This window comes from Mesocricetus auratus, unplaced genomic scaffold (assembly GCF_017639785.1).
Source record: "Mesocricetus auratus isolate SY011 unplaced genomic scaffold, BCM_Maur_2.0 Super-Scaffold_100007, whole genome shotgun sequence".
In the NCBI taxonomy this organism is placed as follows: Eukaryota; Metazoa; Chordata; class Mammalia; order Rodentia; family Cricetidae; genus Mesocricetus; species Mesocricetus auratus.
The window spans coordinates 10,568,430-10,586,580 of record NW_024429191.1 but is presented as its reverse complement, the minus strand read 5'-3'; the positions used below and the strand labels follow the sequence as shown (position 1 = coordinate 10,586,580).

General features: G+C 54.5%; 4 protein-coding genes across 11 annotated transcripts; 3 read left to right on the top strand and 1 right to left on the bottom strand.

Moving 5' to 3' along the window:
* Positions 1-4,514: 4,514 nt before the first annotated feature.
* Metrn (meteorin, glial cell differentiation regulator) lies at positions 4,515-6,721 on the top strand. 2 transcript variants are annotated; one of them, XM_040748354.1, is made up of 4 exons: positions 4,515-4,718; positions 4,826-5,316; positions 6,118-6,177; positions 6,261-6,721. In XM_040748354.1, exons 1-4 carry the CDS (start codon positions 4,621-4,623, stop codon positions 6,575-6,577), a joined length of 966 nt encoding a protein of 321 aa, XP_040604288.1. In that variant the 5' UTR covers positions 4,515-4,620; the 3' UTR covers positions 6,578-6,721. The 2 variants fall into 2 exon arrangements, with proteins under 2 accessions (XP_040604288.1, XP_005081623.1); XM_005081566.4 differs by having other exon boundaries at positions 4,518-4,718; positions 4,916-5,316.
* A 154-nt stretch (positions 6,722-6,875) lies between these two features.
* Antkmt (adenine nucleotide translocase lysine methyltransferase) lies at positions 6,876-10,973 on the top strand. Of its 4 annotated transcripts, none has more exons than XM_040748356.1 (5): positions 6,876-9,469; positions 9,839-9,943; positions 10,026-10,166; positions 10,504-10,554; positions 10,702-10,973. In XM_040748356.1, exons 1-5 carry the CDS (start codon positions 9,308-9,310, stop codon positions 10,930-10,932), a joined length of 690 nt encoding a protein of 229 aa, XP_040604290.1. In that variant the 5' UTR covers positions 6,876-9,307; the 3' UTR covers positions 10,933-10,973. The 4 variants fall into 4 exon arrangements, with proteins under 4 accessions (XP_040604290.1, XP_040604291.1, XP_040604293.1 ...); XM_040748359.1 differs by lacking the exon at positions 6,876-9,469 and adding an exon at positions 9,514-9,592; XM_040748358.1 differs by lacking the exon at positions 6,876-9,469 and adding an exon at positions 9,545-9,686.
* Positions 10,969-14,658, bottom strand: Ccdc78 (coiled-coil domain containing 78). 4 transcript variants are annotated; one of them, XM_005081710.4, is made up of 13 exons: positions 14,390-14,657; positions 14,067-14,183; positions 13,903-13,989; positions 13,562-13,681; positions 13,166-13,254; positions 12,987-13,065; positions 12,776-12,901; positions 12,352-12,527; positions 12,144-12,225; positions 11,916-11,995; positions 11,455-11,521; positions 11,284-11,384; positions 10,969-11,194 (listed from the first exon to the last, which is right to left on the bottom strand). In XM_005081710.4, the coding sequence occupies exons 1-13, from the start codon at positions 14,447-14,449 to the stop codon at positions 11,083-11,085; spliced, it is 1,296 nt and encodes a 431-aa protein (XP_005081767.1). In that variant the 5' UTR covers positions 14,450-14,657; the 3' UTR covers positions 10,969-11,082. The 4 variants fall into 4 exon arrangements, 3 of the variants coding, with proteins under 3 accessions (XP_005081767.1, XP_040604286.1, XP_040604287.1); XM_040748352.1 differs by lacking the exons at positions 14,067-14,183; positions 14,390-14,657 and having other exon boundaries at positions 13,813-13,934; XR_005878133.1 differs by lacking the exons at positions 10,969-11,194; positions 12,144-12,225 and having other exon boundaries at positions 11,302-11,384; positions 11,455-11,995; positions 14,390-14,658.
* A 317-nt stretch (positions 14,659-14,975) lies between these two features.
* Positions 14,976-18,142, top strand: Haghl (hydroxyacylglutathione hydrolase like). The gene is made up of 8 exons (XM_040748355.1): positions 14,976-15,724; positions 15,970-16,034; positions 16,123-16,240; positions 16,326-16,434; positions 16,515-16,618; positions 16,976-17,077; positions 17,291-17,370; positions 17,697-18,142. The coding sequence occupies exons 1-8, from the start codon at positions 15,620-15,622 to the stop codon at positions 17,863-17,865; spliced, it is 852 nt and encodes a 283-aa protein (XP_040604289.1). The 5' UTR covers positions 14,976-15,619; the 3' UTR covers positions 17,866-18,142.
* The last annotated feature ends 9 nt before the right edge of the window (positions 18,143-18,151 follow it).

Genomic DNA, 18,151 nt, shown 5'->3' with positions numbered 1-18,151 from the left:
CTCTCCTGCTGCGTGTTGGGACTGCCTATCCTCTGCTCTCAGGGTCCGGCACACTATGGGTATGGCATCAATGTCCTCAACCGGCAAAGGCCCGTGTTACAGGGGACAGCCGTGACTGGAGGTGGGCAGCCTGAGCGGTGACACTTGACATAAGGACTGAGGCCTCCCTCTGCTGCTGCCCACTTCATCCTATGACGTGTAGTACAAGGCTCTGGGGAAGCCAGAACAGGAATCAGGTGTCAGGATGGTTTCCAGATTGGACATCCCCTGTGATGGCTAATCTTGGTTGTCAATTTAACACACTTGGGAAGAGAGAAACTCAATTGAGGAACTTCCTCTATCAGATTGACCTGTGGGCGTGTCTTTGAGGCATTTCCCTACCTTGGAGCACCCCTCTCTCAATCTTTCTCCCCCCTCTCTATATATAGTAACAATAATAATAAAGGAAAAAGAGGCATCTTAAGACAGTTTCTCTGTGTAGCGTTGGCTGTCCTGGAACTCACTCTGTAGAGCAGGCTGGCCTCAAACTGAGAGAGTCATTTGAATTGGCATTTTCTTATTTCTTTTTTAAAAAAAAGATGTATTTATTATGTGTACAGCATTCTGCCTCCATGTATTCCTGCCAGAAGAGGTCACCAAATCTCATTATAGATGGTTGTGAGCCACCATGTGGTTGCTGGGACTTGAACTCAAGACCTCTGGAAGTGCAGTGCTCTTAACCTTTGAGCCATCTCTCCAGCCCTGAATTGGCATCTTCTTAATTGCTAACTGATACAGGAGAACTCAGCCTACTGTGGGAGGTGTTATTCTTGGGTAGGTGGACAAGCCAGAGAGAGCAGGCCAATAAGCAGAATTCCTCAATGGTCTCTACTTCAGTTCCTGCCCTGGCTTCCTTCAATAATAAACTGAAACATGAAAGTATAAGCCAAATAAACTTTTTATTCCCCAAATTTGTTTTGGTCAGTGTTTTACCATAGCAATAGAAATTAACTAGAATACCCTCTTTGGGTCAAAGGTCTTGAGATGCTGTGGCTGTTGGCTAAAGCCAATAATTTGAAGCCATCATTCTGGTTTCTAGTCTTCTACAGGAGGCCATACGCTTCCATTTCCCATTTCCCAACTTCTTGAAGTACACCTGTGTTTGATTTGAATTCCTTTCGTGGTTTTTGTTCTGAGTTGTGTGGGATTAATGACCCATTCCTTAAGGCAAGGACACTAAATTTTGACACACTCAAGGAAACCCCCAACTAGAGCATAAATAGGTAAGAGTTACCTGGGATTTGGGGTGCCCTCATTTATCCATCTGCTCCCTTTCCTCTGGGTTTCTATCTACAAGCACTTGTACCAGGTATGCTGGATCCTGAGGCCAGTCATGGCTTTCTGGGACCTATGCCCATGGGCAGCAGAGTTCTGACAGCTAATGATGTTCAAATGTCCATTCCATGACAGTTGTAGAAGCAGCATCTGTCCTGCTCTTCTCCCAGGGTGACAGAATCATTGTCGTGTTGTTTAAAGATGAAGATGAGGAGGGAAAAGTCTAATATAGGGATCCAGGTCAGATGAGAGCTTCTTTCAGATCAGGTTACCTCTTGGAGTCCTTCTATTGCTGGGACTCAAGTCAATTCTCCTGGAGAAGGCTAGGGTGGGGGAGCCAACTCCCTGAAACTGGTCAGCTCACGCCCTATATCACCATTAGAGGGCGCCTGCAGACTACTGTCTGCCTCAGAGGCCTGGGCTGAGGAGACCGCCAAAGAATAACCAAAATGCCCTGCTACCTCTTGGGCCTGGAAAGCTGTGGTTGACCCCTGGACATCCAGAGTTGACCCAGGTGTCCTGTGCCCTTCTGTAAATGCCTTGGCATCTGCTATGATTTCATCATGCTGTGTGATGACTTTTAATTGAAAATATTTTATGATTTATTTTTCATTTATTTTTTAACGTGTGTGTGTGTGTGTGTGTGTGTGTGTGTGTGTGTGTGCCTGTTTGTGCACGCATGTGAGTGTATGTGCTTGTGGAGACAAGAGTCGTTTGTTCTCCTGAACCTGGAGTTACATCCTGTTGTGGTCCTCTTGACGTGGATGCTGGGAACACATGCCCTGGTTCCTCTGTAAGCTAAGTAACATGTTCTTAACTGCTGAGCCATCTCTTCAGCCCATTTTATTTTATTATTATTTGTTTGTTTGTTTTCAAGATAGGGTTTCTCTGTAGCTTTGGAGCCTGTCCTGAAACTCACTTTTTAGATGAGGCTAGCCTCCACCTGTCTCTGCCTCCTACGTGCTGGGATTAAAGGCATGCGCCATCACTGACGGGCTTATTTGTTGTTTATTGAGACAAGGTTTCTATGTAGTACTGGTTGTCTTGGAGCTCTCTAAGTAGCCAGGTGGGCCCCAAACTCACAGATATCCTCCTGAGGTAAGCAGATCTCTGTGAGTTCGAGGCCAGTCTGCTCTACACAGTGAGTTCCAGGACAGCAAGTGCTATGTACAGAGACCCTATCTCAAACAAACAAACAAACAAAATAAGCAATAAATAGCCAGGCATGGTGTTATATGCCTTTAACCCCAGCATTGGGGAGACAGAAGCAGGTAGATCTCTGTGAGTTTAAGGCCAGCCTGGTCTACAAAGAGTTCCAGGACAGCTAGGGCTGTTACACAGAGTAAACCATTTACATAAAAGTCTCACAAGGTGGGGAGATTAGAAATTTGAAATCAGGGGCTGGAGAGAGGGCTCAAGGTTAAGAGCACTGACTACTATTTCAGATGTCCTGAGTTCAATTCCCAGCAACCACATGGTGATTCACAACCATCTGTAATAAGATCTGGTGCCCTCTTCTGACCCGCAGGCATACATTCAGACAGAATATTGTATATACAATAAATAAACCTTCAAAAAATTGAATTCCTTACCATAACCATATGTTTATAGTATTTGAAAGAAAAGATTCATATTTAATCTTTCTTATACTCAGACACACCACACTTTGTTTATCCACCCATCAAAAAGGCTGTGGTCATTTTCACCTTTGACTATTACAATACCTTGTTTTGACCCTCTTGCTTGGAGCAAGAAGCTAGCTGCACCTCCTGTTGCTCTGAAAGGGCCTTGGAGCCAAGGACAGGGTCATCAGTGTTTCTAAGCTCTTCTGTAGGCTGGCAGCTGGACCAACTGCTTCCACCAATGACATCACTGGATCTCATTTGTCCCTGAGTCCAGGTTCAGGCCAACTGAAGGGTTTCAAAAGGAACCAGGAGGACAGTGGATACAGAGGTAGAGTCCTGGGGTTGGAGATGCTCAGGGACTTCCCAAGGCCTCCCTCTGACTTCAGTCTCCTCTGCCCTTCCCTCAGCTCAGAAGAGCTCTTCTCTTTTGCGGGGGTTTCAAATCGACTCTGGCATATTTGTTTGTTTTTCTTTCTTTCTTCCAATTTTTTTGGAGGGTTTTTGGTTTTTCAAGACAGGGTTTCTCTGTGGCTTTGGAGCCTGTCCTAGAACTAGCTCTTGTAAACCAGTCTGGCCTCGAACTCACAGAGATTCATCTGTCTCTGCCTCCCAAGTGCTGGGATTAAAGGTGTGCACCACCACCACCCGGCTTGTTTTTTCTTTTAAGAGGGTCTCATGCAGCCCAGGCTGGCCTTGAACTCACTATGTAGCCAAGGATGACCTTGAACATCTGCTCTCCTTCCTCTACCTCCTGAGTGCTGGGATTACAGGCATGACCCACTACAATCAGTTCAACATTATTTAGAAGATCAAGCCCAGGGCTTCATGCCTGAGTGGCAGGCACTGAATAACCTAGCCACATTCCCCAGATCTCCTGAAATTCTGTTTCAGATGATCTTGCAGGATCTGCACTGTGGCATCAATAAGTACTTCCAGGCTTTGTTTCCAGTCTGTGCAGGAATCCAGAGTGCCTCGTTTTTCATCTTCATTTAACACTCACAAAGGTGGGTTTGAAAAAGTATGGTGCAGAAGGAGACCCACCCTGCCCGTGCTGCTCCTTGTAAAGCTAGCCAGTGCACTTCTTCCCCAAACCCAAGGCTTGGTTTAGCTTTAGGATTCAGACCTTAGGCTAATCAGGACCCTCTGTATCCTCCCTTATGGGACGCAGGAACACAGGCGTTCTAATCCCTCTTCCCTGGAGTACCAGTAACAGGGTACCAGAGTTCACATGTTGGCTGCAGACTCCCTTTCCACTCTCAGGAAGGGACAGTCCTACCACCTACGAGGTCCATTGATTGAAGGCCAAATGAAGTGAGCAGCCTTCCAGACTTCAGCCGACAGCGAACCCCCCACCCACCCACCAAAGGTTCTTGGGTACCGGAGATCGCCAAATGGGTAGACAAGAACGCTACAAACTCCAACCCAGTCCTGGACCGCGCTCCCGCCTTCAGCCCGCCCCGCCCCCACGAGGGCGCTGCAATTGGCGGAAAGTTCTGGGGCTTATGGCGATTGGTCCAAGGGCAAAGGCCCCGCCCCCATCGTCCGGGAGCTCAGAGAGAGCTGCGCCAGGGGTAGCGGGTTGTGGGGACGCGCCGGGCCGGGCGGCCGCGCCGCGGGCTGCTAGCGCTGCGGCCCCGACCTCCCGGGGCAGCAGCCCGAGGCCCCGGCGCGTCCCCGAGCCATGTCGGTAGCCGCGCTTCTCTGCGCGCTGTGCTGCGGTCTCCTGGCCACGTCTGCTTGTGCCGGCTACTCCAAGGACCGCTGCAGCTGGAGGGGCAGGTAGGGTCCCTAGGAGAGACTATGGGGATGGTTTTTTCATCTTGTGTTGGGGGCCTCCCTCCCACTGGAAACTGAGTAAGCACACACCTCAATATCCTGTTCCACAGAGTGGACGCAGGTGCTGGTGGCGGCGGGACAGGGGGTGGTGAGTCGGGGAAAAAGGGCTACCCGCCTGAGAACCACCGTCCTGTCCCCAGCGGCTTGACCCAGGAGCCTGGCAGCGTGGGGCAGCTGACCCTGGATTGTACTGAGGGCGCTATCGAGTGGCTATATCCAGCCGGGGCGCTGCGCCTGACCCTGGGCAGCCCCAATCCGGGCACGCAGCCCAGCATCGTCTGTCTGCGCCCCGCGCGGCCCTTCGCTGGTGCCCAGGTCTTCGCTGAACGGATGGGCGGCAACCTAGAGTTGCTACTGGCCGAGGGCCCAGGCCTGGCTGGGGGCCGCTGCATACGATGGGGTCCCCGCGAGCGCCGGGCCCTTTTCCTGCAGGCCACACCACACCGCGACATCAGCCGCAGAGTTGCTGCCTTCCGTTTTGAGCTGCACGAGGACCAGCGTGCAGAAATGCCTCCCCAGGCCCAAGGTCTTGCTGTAGATGGTGAGTGATTAGACTGACTGAGGAGGAGGTTGGTGCCAGGAAGTGGTTCTCTAACCAGGCCTTGACACTCCACTGCACAGAGGGTCCGTCCATAGCTCGACAGAAACCACTCTGTTGGAGAGCGGCTTCCAGGTCATAGGGAGTTGGGTGGGAGTGCTCCCTCCTTTCCCTCCTCCTCTAAAGGGTTTTAGGGAACGAGCAGGAGGGAGCAAATGCAGGAGAGGCCAGCCCTGTGCCTCTGGTTTCTGGAGGGTTGGGGGGGAGGGATGGGCTGGGGCAAAATCAAAGCCTATGGCCAAAGCTGTCCAGGGCTCCCTGGCCTGGTGGTGACCTCCCTCCCCTCCCCCAGCCCAGCCAACAAAAGTCCACTGTGCCTCTTGGTCACCATGGAGACGCCTGCCCTGCCTCCCTGCAGGGCACCAGGCCCAGTATTCTGCTCTTCTGGAACTTGCAGCCTGACCCTGCAGGGGCTGGCTCTCTGACTGTTCTGCCCTATCCGGGGACCCCAGAACCAGAGTCCACCAGAATGTCCTGTCATCCTAACTGGGCCTGTGAGGCAGCTCTGAGAGGTCACAGAATGTTCTTCGGGATTGGTATGAGTTTATCAGATGGTGTGCAAGGATGTGTATAAAGCAGGGGGTGTCATCGGTAGGCATGTGCCTGCAGGGTGCACCGTGACTGCTGGTGCCTTCAGGCTGGGTGGTTGCTGGGAGAAGGTTTAACCACCAGCTGAGACCTTTTCCTGCTGGGAGGAACAGGCTGAGAGCACAGGCCTGGCTGACGACCTGCCTTGCATGCTAGGTGCCTGCAGGCCCTGCAGTGATACCGAGCTCCTTCTGGCTGCATGTACCAGTGACTTTGGTGAGTATTCCCGTTGTGGGACAGCGTAGGGTCTGCCCCACACTCCCACATTGCCCACCACTGGCCACCGTGTCTCTCCACAGTGATCCATGGGACCATCTACGGGGTCGCCCATGACATGGAGCTGCAAGAGTCAGTCATCACTGTGGTGGCCACCCGTGTCATCCGCCAGACACTGCCACTGTTCCAGGAAGAGGGCTCAGAGGGCCAGGGCCAGGCCTCCATTCGTACCCCGTTGCGCTGTGGTGTGCGTCCTGGCCCAGGCTCCTTCCTTTTCATGGGCTGGAGCCGATTTGGTGAAGCCTGGCTGGGCTGCGCTCCCCGCTTCCACGAGTTCAGCCGCGTCTATGCAGCTGCCCTTACAGCCCACCTCAACCCATGTGAGGTGGCACTGGACTGAGAGACCTGGGAGCAAGCCCCCACCAGACCTTCTGGGGATGGGGTGCTGGGGCAGGGTGATAGGAGGGAGGGTGGGAAGGGTGTGGCTCAGACTGCACACTGGTGCCCACAGTGAGGTGATAGATACTAAATGACCTGGATCACACCAGCCGCTGCCGACTTGGTCTTCTGTGACACACCCAGCTCTGCTCCTGCCTCACTTTACTTACTCTTTTCTCTGCTGCACATCTAACCCTTCTTGGCCTGCGTGCCCTGCTGACCCAGCTCACTGGTGAGCCCGTTTTCCTCTAACTCCAGGATATCCTTGGGTCTTAGAGCAGCAGTGCTGAAACTCTCAAGACTTGGGCTAATTGAGGTCCTTTAGGGGACCCGGGGGGGCAAGCAGACAGACACCACTTCCAGGTCTGAACTAGGTCTGTTGGGGGGGGGTGCTGAAGTCTGGCAGGGTGCCATTCCCTTCCGTGGTCCTTGTGAGCCTTACAGTCATCCTTGGCCTGGTCCCGCCCTTGGGGAAGAATGGGCCCCTCTGTCCGGAGGCCCCTGCGACGTGCTGAGCATCCAGACATGGCAAAGCGCCTGCAGGGTGTGGGGTCTCCACTGCAGGATCCTGCTTGGTCGTTTCCGGCGGGAGAAGTGCACAATGGGGTCTCTAAGGAGTATTTCCCGCCACTGGCCCCATTGTTGCTGTCCCTGCCTTCCTCCTGGGCCTCTTTATTTCATAAAGGGCAAGCGAGACCCTGGGCAGACAAAGCCAGTGGCCTGAAATCCTTAAGTGAGGTGTGCACTAGGTTCCTCAGGCACCAACCAAGCACATTCCTGCCACCTCTCCCTCAGTTCTGAGAAACTGCTTCAGCTCCAGTGCTGAGTGGAGTGGAGTTCCAGAAATGGCTTTCTGTCCTTGCGCCCTCCCTTTAAGCCTTTCACCCATAATCACCCCAGTGGGCTATTCATTCTTTGGTAAGAAACAGACTGAGAGTGGGACACGGCTGGGGAGGGACCAGACATATGGTTCCTTGCTTCAGACTTTGCCAATGAAGGTACCTGGTGGTGGTGTCACACCCTACACAGACCCTGGAATGGCTACCTCTGAATGTTTATAGGCAGATCGCTTAAATAGCACCTGTGCATATTCTGGGGTTGGGCAGAGAGCATGCTCCTTTCACTGAGACTGCCTGCTGATGGAGTGGGAGGGGGATGAGGGCAAGAGATCACTCCTGAAGAGCAGGTGACACCATTTTCTTCCACCATCTATCTGCCTCCGAGCTGGCTCCCTGCTGCTTGCTGTCATTTCCCCAAATTCCATGAAGTGCTAAGGGCTTAGCCCAGCTCCTTTCCACCTGGGTGTGGGGGAAGACTGGCCGGATGGTCTCATGTTTGCTCTAGGGAACAAGCGATGAAGGCCCCCAGAGTGGAAGCAGAGACCGCAAAGGGGGATGGTGTTTGTGAGCAGGTGGACTGAAACCACAGGAACTAGGCTGGGAAAACCTGTGTGAACCAGAGCCACCTCCAAGTAGAGCCCTGGCAGCTGAGGAGCAGGGTGCTTTGTGTGGGTGCCAGTGTCAGGTAAAGTTGCCAGGGCTTTCTGGGTGCTCCAGGCCTGCGAATACTGCCAGGAGCAGCAGATAAGAATAGCTGTGCCCAAGCAACCCTGTCTAGAATTCTGTGTGGGAGGGCCCCATTACAGTTCTTCCAGTGACCAGATTCTGAGCTGGACGCAGCAGAGCCTCTCAGCAGAATACACATACTCCTGCTGCCTCGGCACAGCCGTCCTTCAGACTGTTTTGGAGGAAAACATTCTGCACCTGGGAGACAGGGGGGTGGTCTTGGGCATGCTCTATTTGGGAGTCTCACTATCTCTGCTGGAGATAGCTGAGGAGAATCAGGTCAGGACTGTGCATAGACAAGGAGGACCTGACGTTTACTGCCATTTAGCAGTGATTGACTCAAGCCTTTCTCTATTTCCATGCTGGGCCTTACTAGGAGTCACTCAACCCTTTATTTTTGAAGGAAGGAGATCTTCCGGGCTCCTGGGCTGTCTTTCACCCCAGGCTGGGCCAGCTGCCAGCACCCAGCCTCTCACATCCGGCCGCCTCCCTCCCTACTCACTAGACTGCCAACATCTGTCTGTATCTGCCCGCCCCTCTCCTTCGACCCCAGAACATGCTCTATTTCCCTCTTAATTGTCGTCGCTGCCGGAGGGACTGAAAGGACGTCCTCCGTGGGTTGCTGTCGGGTGTTTGGTAGGCTTCAGGAAGTGTTGGTCAGCAGAATCCACATGAGAATGACTCACAATAATATTGTCCCCTGTTTTAACAGGGGCTGCGGGGCAGGAGCAGTATGGCCTTAGGGAGACCCAGAGCTGAGATTCCATATAGTTGTCTGCAGGGTAGACCCAGAGGCTGGCTGGCCTTTGCAGATCTTGGTCCTAAGACCTACAAACCTTGTAAGGCTCGCCTATCGCCTGTGTCACTGGGATCCAATACCATTCCCCGGAACCCACAGGAGGGGTCACGCCCAGCTGGGCGGAGAAAAATGAGTGACGGACTGGCCCCACGGGCTCCTTCCACTTCCGGCATCTCATAACCACCTCTTCCTAGACTTACACGGTCGCTGTCACGGTTGGGTAGGCACCAGGCAGAGAGAGTACGGCTCAGGCCGGCAGGGCAGCCACCTCCAGCTCCCGGCTGGGGGGCCTTGGAAAGGACGGCCCTGAACTGCGTGTCTCTCAACCATGGATCATGACGAACCGGCCGAGGCCTTGACTGCGCTGAGTGAGAGGCGGCTGGGCTTGCTGGAGCTATTGCAAACGGCGGCAGGCTCCGGGTTGGCCGCCTACACCGTGTGGGCGCTGCTTCTGCAACCCGGCTTCCGCCGCGTGCCTCTGAGGCTGCAGGTGTGACGTGGGGCCTTAGAAGGGGTGGGACCAAAACTGGTGCGAGACAAGCACCAATGGGCGAGATCGAGGCTACTGTACGTAGCTTGTAAAGATGGGCAGGAACCTAACCAGGGACCAGATGTACGGAGAGGTGTAACTAGCATGTTGTAGGGCCTGGACCTACTTTCGCGACCAAGGGGATATAAATGAAGCTAGGATTGGATTACTGAGGGGGGTACGGGTAGTGGTGTGCCTGGAGGGTGGGTGGGGCTGCCACTGGGTATGGCGGATATCTAAGGAAGGAAAGCTAGTAGGCACACAACGGCCCCCGATGTGGTGCTTTGGTCTGTGTGACTCTAGCCTCAGCCCACCAACTTCCTCATTCAGGTGCCCTACGTTGGCGCGAGTGCCCGGCAGGTTGAGCACGTGCTGTCATTGCTGCGAGGCCGCTCTGGAAAAATGGTGGATCTAGGCTCTGGTGATGGCAGGATCGTAAGGCCCGTGTGTCTGTTCATAGTCCCTCCCGTGATGGCCCCTTCCCTACATCCAGGTCCCCCACTCTTGGCTCTCATAGGTGCTGGCGGCCCACCAGTGTGGTCTCCGTCCAGCTGTGGGTTATGAGCTGAACCCGTGGCTTGTGGGACTTGCACGGCTGCATGCCTGGAGGGCTGGTTGTTCTGGGAGTGTCTGCTACCATCGAAAGGATCTCTGGAAGGTAACCTATCAAACTTCATTTTCTTTATCTTTTTTGGGGGGGTGGGGCCAGGGGACTTGGTCTCTAGTTCAGGCCTACTCAAACTCATGTAGCCTAGAATAACGTTGAACTCCTGCCTCTACCTCATGAGCACTAGGGTTACAAACATGGGCTATCAGACCTACTTTATGAAGATCAAACCCAGGACTTTGTGTACGCTGGGCAAGCAAGCACTCCCCCCGACTGAGTCACATCTCCAGGTTTCACACTGAGTGCTGTCACGCCGATACCTGGGTGGGCTGGAGGCTAGAACTCAGTGACCCCATGTCCTCCAGCCTTTTATCTTTCTTTCCCACAGGTGAGCCTCAGAGACTGTCACAATGTGTCTGTGTTCCTGGCCCCCAGTGTGGTAGGTCTTGGGTCTGCTGTCCTGCTGGGAGGTCAGGGCCACCATCTTGGCTGTTCTGAGGCCTGGAGTAGGTTCTGGGCCTAGCTGGATGGGGCAGATTCTTCTTACCTGCTCCTGTGCCCTCCTCCCTCCTGTTCTTTCCTACAGCTGCCACTGCTGGAGGACAAGCTGCAAGCAGAACTACCTGCAGGGGCCCGTGTGGTGTCTGGACGCTTCCCCCTTCCCACCTGGCAGCCTGTGGCTGTGGTGGGTGAGGGTCTGGACAGAGTCTGGGCCTATGATGTCCATGGTAGTGGGCCAGCCGTGGCTTCTTGTGGGATGCCCATCAAGGCCATCCCAGAGTCTACTTCTACCTCCATCCTTAGGACTGTCGTTTGACAGGCTGGCTGACTGATATAATAAAAACTCTGAGAGTTCAATTCTGACTCTTGTTTGTTTCAGGAATCACTCCATGGGCTGGGGTGTGCAGTGGGTTCCATGTTGCCTGTGAAGAGGTTTGATTTGTGCTGTCTCTGGGAGACAAGCTAGCTAATGACTCTGGGTCCTTGGGCGCCAGGGCCTAACGGAAGCCATAGCTTCTACTTCCTGGGGATCTCCTGTGTTCACCAACTTCCTCAGTCTCTGGATTTCCTGCTTGTACCTGATTGGAATGATCAGACAAATCACCTGCTGGCCATGGGTTCTTTCCCTTCCACCTAGATTAGAGCCCCGGGATCATACCCGGCCTACCTGCCCAAGTGCTGGTCCACATACTCTTGTAGCTCAGAAAGCTGCTGCTCTGCCATGGTGGCCCGGACCATCAGCTGTGCCCGCTCTCGTTCTAGCTCTGCCTGGTGGAGCCATGAGCCATGAGCCAGGGCAGGGTGTAGGGAGGAGTCCCCACCATTCCTTGCCCACTACCTGGGTGTCCTGGGAGAAGTCCTGCAGCTTCTGTTGGATTTGGGCCCTGGATGCAGTATCCAGGGTCCTGTGAGGGGAGGAGGGCAGGAGGGACAGTCTCCAAGGCAGGCATAATAACCTGCTGTGTGATTTTAGCACGGCTTGGGGCCCTGGGGACCCTCTGGTCTATTAGGCGTCCTCTTCCCCATGCCTGCCTGCTATACAGCAGGTGTAGAGGCTCAAAGCCAGGGCTGGCCATGTCACCAGACTGTCAGCTCCCACCAAACCCAAGTTTCACTTGCCAGATGCTTACCAAAGCAGCCATCCATTTTTTTCTACAGTTGCCAGTGACCCCTATATAAACTGAGATAGCCCAGAGCAGGGACAGGAGACTCCCAGCCAGCAGCATGGGGTGCCAGAGTGGATGAAAGCTATGCAGCCTGACTCCTGGACCTCCCCTACACCAACAGGAGGGCACTCACACAGGCTGTGACCGGCCCTCCTTGGAAGCTTCACCAGATGCCTTTTCTGGGTAAAGTAGCAGTGTCCTATGTCGGCCATACTGTAAAAGTACAGGATAGGTTCCCTTGATTGACTGAACAAGGCCCAAAGGTTCTGAGCTTGAGATGAAGCCTAGGGTGAGTGCTAGGGCTCTGGGCTTCAAGGCAGTTTCAGGCAGCAGGGATGGGGCACTTGGGTCCCAGTATTACCTCATCTTCCCTTCGGTGGCCGAGTTCAGTGGCCCACTGCATGGGTAATGGTTCCAGGTTGATGGCTGTTGCAAAAGTAGCCCTGGGAGTAGCATGTGCCCTGTTGGGATCTATTTGTGTCTAGGACAACTCCTGCAGCATACTAAGCTGCAGTGCAGGTCATATGGGGCCACCCCACCCCAGGTGCTTGGGTCAGAGTGGAGCCCACCTGTATGTGGTTAGCAGCAACTCCTGCCTCCAGCTCAGATCTGCCAGGCGCTTGCGGTAGGTCCGGGCAGCTTGGGCCAATTGTTGCTCTCGGCTCCGGTGTGCAGCCCGAATGTCCTGCAGAGTGGCCTCCAGGAATGTTTGAAGGGCTGCCTGGTCTGTGCTATTGGCAGTCTCCTGGAGGAGGTTGGATAGAGTAGAGCTAGGGTTGGGGCTGGCTTTGGACTAGGTTAGGCAGCTACGCTGAAGGAGCTGGGCTTGAGTTGGGCAGGGTAGCACTGATTGAGCCCAACCTCACCACCTACCCCAACTGGCTGTGCAGGGACTTGGAACCACAAAGTTTCCCCTAACTGTCCAGCATGCCCAGGCTATATTTGCACCCCTCAAGACCCAGAGGTTACTTCTGACCACCACTAAGTACTCACCACTGTCTCTTTGGCATAACACTGCAGTCGGACAGCATACTCCTCATTCAGCTTCTTCAACTGCAACTGCAGCTGAGCATTTTCAGCCTCTGCCTGCCGGAGCTGACCCTGACAGGTAGACAGCACCTGGGAGTGCACGAGGGGCTCTTGTTCTGTTTGTAGGACTCCCTCCTGCTAGATCTTGAGGCTCACAGGGTGGCTAAGCCCTCACCATGGCTTGGGCAGCCAGTCGCTGACCAGCTACCCTGGCTTCCTCTTGGGCTCCTTGTAGCTGCCGGCCTAGGACTGCCCTGTGAACGCAGTACAGGCTCAGCTGGTACTCCCTAATTCCCTGAAGAGGGATCTTTCTGGGAACTGGGTTCTGCTGGTTCTAGGTGAGGTGAAACTCACACTCGTGTCTCCAGTGCCTGCTGCCTGACTCCATGATGCTCCAGGACCCGCTTTAGTTCTTCCTGCAGCTTCTGCTGGCCTCCTGATGGCTATAGGGTGAGCAAGATCTGGCTATGTGGGAGACATCAAACTCTGGAATCCCTGCCGCCCCAAGCAGGTAGACCCCTGTGCTAGGTGTCTGTGCACTCACATTGCTCATGCTCTCACTCCCAGAGAATCTGTCTGGTTTGAGCTGCACCTTCATGGTCAGAAAAGGAGTGGGGGGGAGGGGAGGGAAGGGAGCAGCAGACACCCGTTTCACTGCCCCTGTGGAGCTGCCCAGCGCAGCTCTCTAAGTACTCATGGTAACCTAGAGTCTGTGGTAGGTGACATCCAGGCCTGGGTTTCTCCACTAACCTCTTCTTGCAGTGGCACCTGGTGGTGCCCCGAATTGACTGCTGGTGGGACTCTATGTCTCCAGCAGTCACCATTTCCATGCAGCTCTAGCTCTAGCACCCGACTTTCCAGTCGAAGAACCTGTGGACGTCAAGGGTGAGCAGGGCTACCACCTGGAGCAAGCAGGTATTCACCTAGGCACATGCAGGAGCACATATACAGGGGCCAGGAAAAAGCCTACAGACACAAAGTACATGTTTACTCAGAGGCACCTGGACCCCATAATGGCTGGCGCTTGTCCTGGGTGTGCACTCCATTCCTGAATGCACTCAGGCTGACATATGGCTTGTGTGGCTACTCACTTCCCTCTTCAGCTCGAAGACTTCAGCTTCATGCTGTTCACGAAGGTGATGGGTTGCAATCTGAAGATCAACTAGCTCCTTGGAAATCTGTGGGTAACCGGGGTAAGAGATGCTGCCCATGGCTTCATGGGCTCTCAGTCAGTACCCCACAGTCTCACACCCACCTGCAACCACTGCTGCTCACTCAACTCTGGATCTGGTTTATATTCTGTCTCCAGGCTGGCAGCCCAGGCTGGGTGTCCAGAAACTCTTGGCAGCCAGTCGTCAGCTCCTGGAACGACCTGGGAAGGTACCACCACCCCACATTTAGGTGGGTCTCCAGCCTGGCCTGTGGACCCCACTCTTATAGAGCCATTCCAGTCCTCCTGAACAAGGTCAGCTCCTTCTCTGGGCAGGAACAGACACAGGATCCAGGAACTTCATCCCTTCTGGTCTATGAAGAAAAGGAAGGACCCCAAGGCAACATCAGTATCCTAGGAAGACTTACATTCTCTGTGACTTGAAGTGGGGCCCCTGGCCTGGGGCCTGGGGCTGCCACATACTCCATAGGGAAGAGGAACTCTAGCCCAGGACTTGTCTGATGGAGGTTTGCTTCCTGACTGTTGCAGTGAGTGTTGCCACTGTTGCCAAGGTCTCTGTTGATCTTAGAGACTACTTATCCTGCCTACAAGGAAGGGCAAGGCCGTCCAGTGCTTACGAAGAGAGGAGAGTGCACAGCTCCTTCCACATTCCATTCCTTCGTGGGCCCCGTATCATCTGGGAAATACAGACAGGCACCCCGTTTACTTCAGGCCAGTTGGATCCAGGAGTGCATGACAACGCCAAACCTATACCTGTAGCTGTGGGCACTATTTCTCTTTATATGGATGTCCTACGCCGTCCCCCACCCCCACCCTGTAGGGATTTGTAACTCTAGACTCTTGCATATCTTCCTGTGTCAGCCAAACTCACACCAGCAGGTGAACAAGCGGGACGAACCCCACCACCCTCTGTCTGAGAGAAGTGGGCATGACCAGGGGCAGTGGACCTCGCGAGCTAGCTCAGCCTGGGCACCGAAGGATAGCATGAGGAGGTGTCCTTGCCTGATGCTGAGTTGGAGCATGCTCACTCAGCCATACTGTGTCCTCGGTGCGTGTATTCCCTTTTGCGCAGGCGCAATTCCTGCGGCTGCCCTTCAGGTCTCGGCAGCACTCAGGATCGTGCCTGGGGAGTGAGGGAGCGTGGGGATTCAGGGACGCTAGATTGGCGGCTCAAGTGTAGGTGAGGACAGCAAGAAATGAGGCCAACCCAGGCCTTGGAGTCCCACTGTAGCTGAGAGAGGCGGGGCCTGTGGAGGAAGGCGAGGCCTACCGGCACCGTGGGGCGGGGCTAGAAGAAATCCGCATTGCTGTGTAGCTTTTGGAGGAAGCTGAAGCTGGGACAAGGGGCGGGATCTAAGGTGGGCAGGGCCGCCGGTCCCTGAGTCTTGCTTGGAGTTTGGAACTGAAGCAGTCCTCTGAGGAGCTCCTGGGCAGCGGATCAACTCTTTCTTTGTACCCCCGGTGTGTGTGTGTGTGTGTGTGTGTGTGTGTGTGTGTGTGTGTGGTACCCCCGGTGTGTGTGTGTGTGTGTGTGTGTGTGTGTGTGGCTGACCTGCCTCGAGCAGCTCAGAAGAAGAGATTCGTTAGACTGGGGCGCCTCTTTTGGAGAAGGTGCGGATTCACTGAGGTCTGAGACTATGAAGGTCAAAGTCATCCCGGTACTTGAAGACAACTACATGTACCTGATAATTGAGGAGCACACACGGGAGGCAGTGGCTGTGGACGTGGCTGTGCCCAAGAGGGTGAGGACAGACAAAGGAGGCCATCAAGGGACCCAAATCTCTATATTTTTACAGCATTTGATGTATTATCTTTGGGCTCCCCTGATTGTTTGTAGTACTCCAATACTTGTAATTGTCCGATATCTCCCCTAACCCTTGCTGCTCTGAGTCCTGAGCCTGCCTGGAGAACTAAGCCCTGAGCCTAGTGCCCCAGTATGGGATGGGGCGCCCCCCCCAATCCCGCACTACAATTCCTTTCCTTTTAGCTGCTGGACATTGCAGGCCGCGAGGGGGTGTCTCTGACCACGGTGCTGACCACCCATCACCACTGGTGAGTAAAGATGGTGTTCTCCGAGGCCTAAGGCAGACAGACTCCTCGTCTAGCACTCTGACTTGACCAGGCTCCTGCACTTCCACAGGGACCACACACGTGGAAATGCGGAGCTGGTGCACCTGCGGCCAGGACTGGAAGTCATGGGAGCTGATGAGCGCATCTGCGCACTAACCCGCAGGCTGGCACATGGGGAGGAACTTCGGGTGAGCGTTCACCCAGAGGGGTGGGGAAGGTCCTGGCCTGGGCCTGTCCACCAGCCCTCACAGGTCCAATGCCTCACCATCACAGTTTGGGGCCATCCACGTGCGATGCCTCTTGACGCCGGGCCACACCACTGGTCACATGAGCTACTTCCTGTGGGAGGATGAGTGCCCGGACCCACCAGCCCTCTTCTCTGGTACCTCGCAACCTGGACTCATCCACTGTGCAATTCCACTTTGCCCATCCTACCCGCTTCTGACCCTCTCTCCTCTCTAGGGGATGCTCTGTCAGTGGCAGGCTGTGGCTGGCATCTGGAGGACACTGCCCAGCAGATGTACCAGAGCTTGACCAAGATCCTGGGTACCCTGCCACCCCAGACGGTGAGAGAGCCTTTTGTGGGGTCCACATGCTTGGTGCTGAACTTTTTTTTTTTAAAGGTTTATTTATTACATATACAGTGTTCTGCCTACATACCAGAAGAGGGTACCAGATTGAATTGTAGATGGTTGTGAGCCACCATGTAGTTGCTGGGAATTGAACTCAGGACCTCTGGAAGAGCAGCCAGTGCTCTTAACCTCTGAGCCATCTCTCCAGCTCCGGTGCTGAACTTCTTACTATGCTTCTGTACCTGTCCTGCTTTGGTGGACCCGGTGGGTTGGATGCTAGGTTAGGGATGAGGGCCTGCCCCTTCCTTGGCTTGGGGCAATGTGTGTTCACTGAGCTCCCTCTTCTTGCAGAAGGTGTTCTGTGGTCATGAGCATACACTGAGCAACCTTGAGTTTGCGCAGAAAGTGGAGCCCCGCAACGGCCATGTGCAAGCTAAGCTGTCCTGGGCCCAGGTACATCCATTTCTGGCTCCACAACAGGGGTGGGGGCAAGAGCAGTCTTCCTCAAGTTTGGGGGAAGTGCAGAAGGGGAGCCTCTGGAGTCAGAATGACACTTCTGCTGGCTAGGCCAGGTTCTGCCTTGCTGCAGACTTTCTGTCACCTACCTTAATCTCCTTGTGGCTGTCTGTGGAGCCCAGTTGTGATCAGCGACCTGTGTTCTTTCAGAAGAGGGATGACGATGATATACCTACTGTGCCCTCCACACTGGGAGAGGAGCTCTTGTACAACCCTTTCTTGAGGGTGACGTAAGTATGGCTGTGTCCTGGGCCTTCCTGTGGTGGGGCCTGAGCCATACCAGTGGGTGGGGCAGCTTCAAGAGGCTGTGTGCACTGCCAGCTGGAGTCTCCCCATGGAGCAGTCTCAGGACTAGCCTGGCATCCTTGGGGCCTCTTTGGCAGTCATTTGGGTAGTTAGGAGAATATCTAGGGACTACTTATTGAGCTCAATGTCCCTGGCACCAGGGAAGGGCGTTTGTTAAGGGCCCTCCTCCTTCCATCCACTGCCCTGCTGGGCCCCACCCCCATGGGCAGCTGGCCAGCCCCACAATTCCCCAGCATACTCTTCCCTGTAGAGAGGATCCAGTTCGTGAGTTCACAGGCCAGGTGGCACCTGTCCAGGTCCTAGAGGTACTCTGCAGGGAGCGAGCACGCTTCCAGACTGCTTTGGAGCCACCGCAGCCCCAGGTCCGGGCACTCCTGGCCTTGCAGTGGGGACTTCTGAGTACACCCCAGGAGAAATGAGCCACGTGGGAAGCCTGCTTGTCTCCACACTCCTTCTCCTGACTGTAAATGACTTCAGTTCAGTTCCAGCCTCAACTTCAGGCTGACTGGAACCCTGACCTCTAGAACATGCCTCTGAGGCCCTGCCACCCTGCTCTGAAGAACCAGCAAATGGTGCTCTCCTTGTCTCTACTGCTCATGGTGCCACACAAGCAGGGTCTCTGAAGGAACTCTTGTGGGCCCTGAGACATGCATGTCCTGGGGACTGAGAAGGGTGAATAAAACTTTGAAAGGTTCAGTGTGGTGC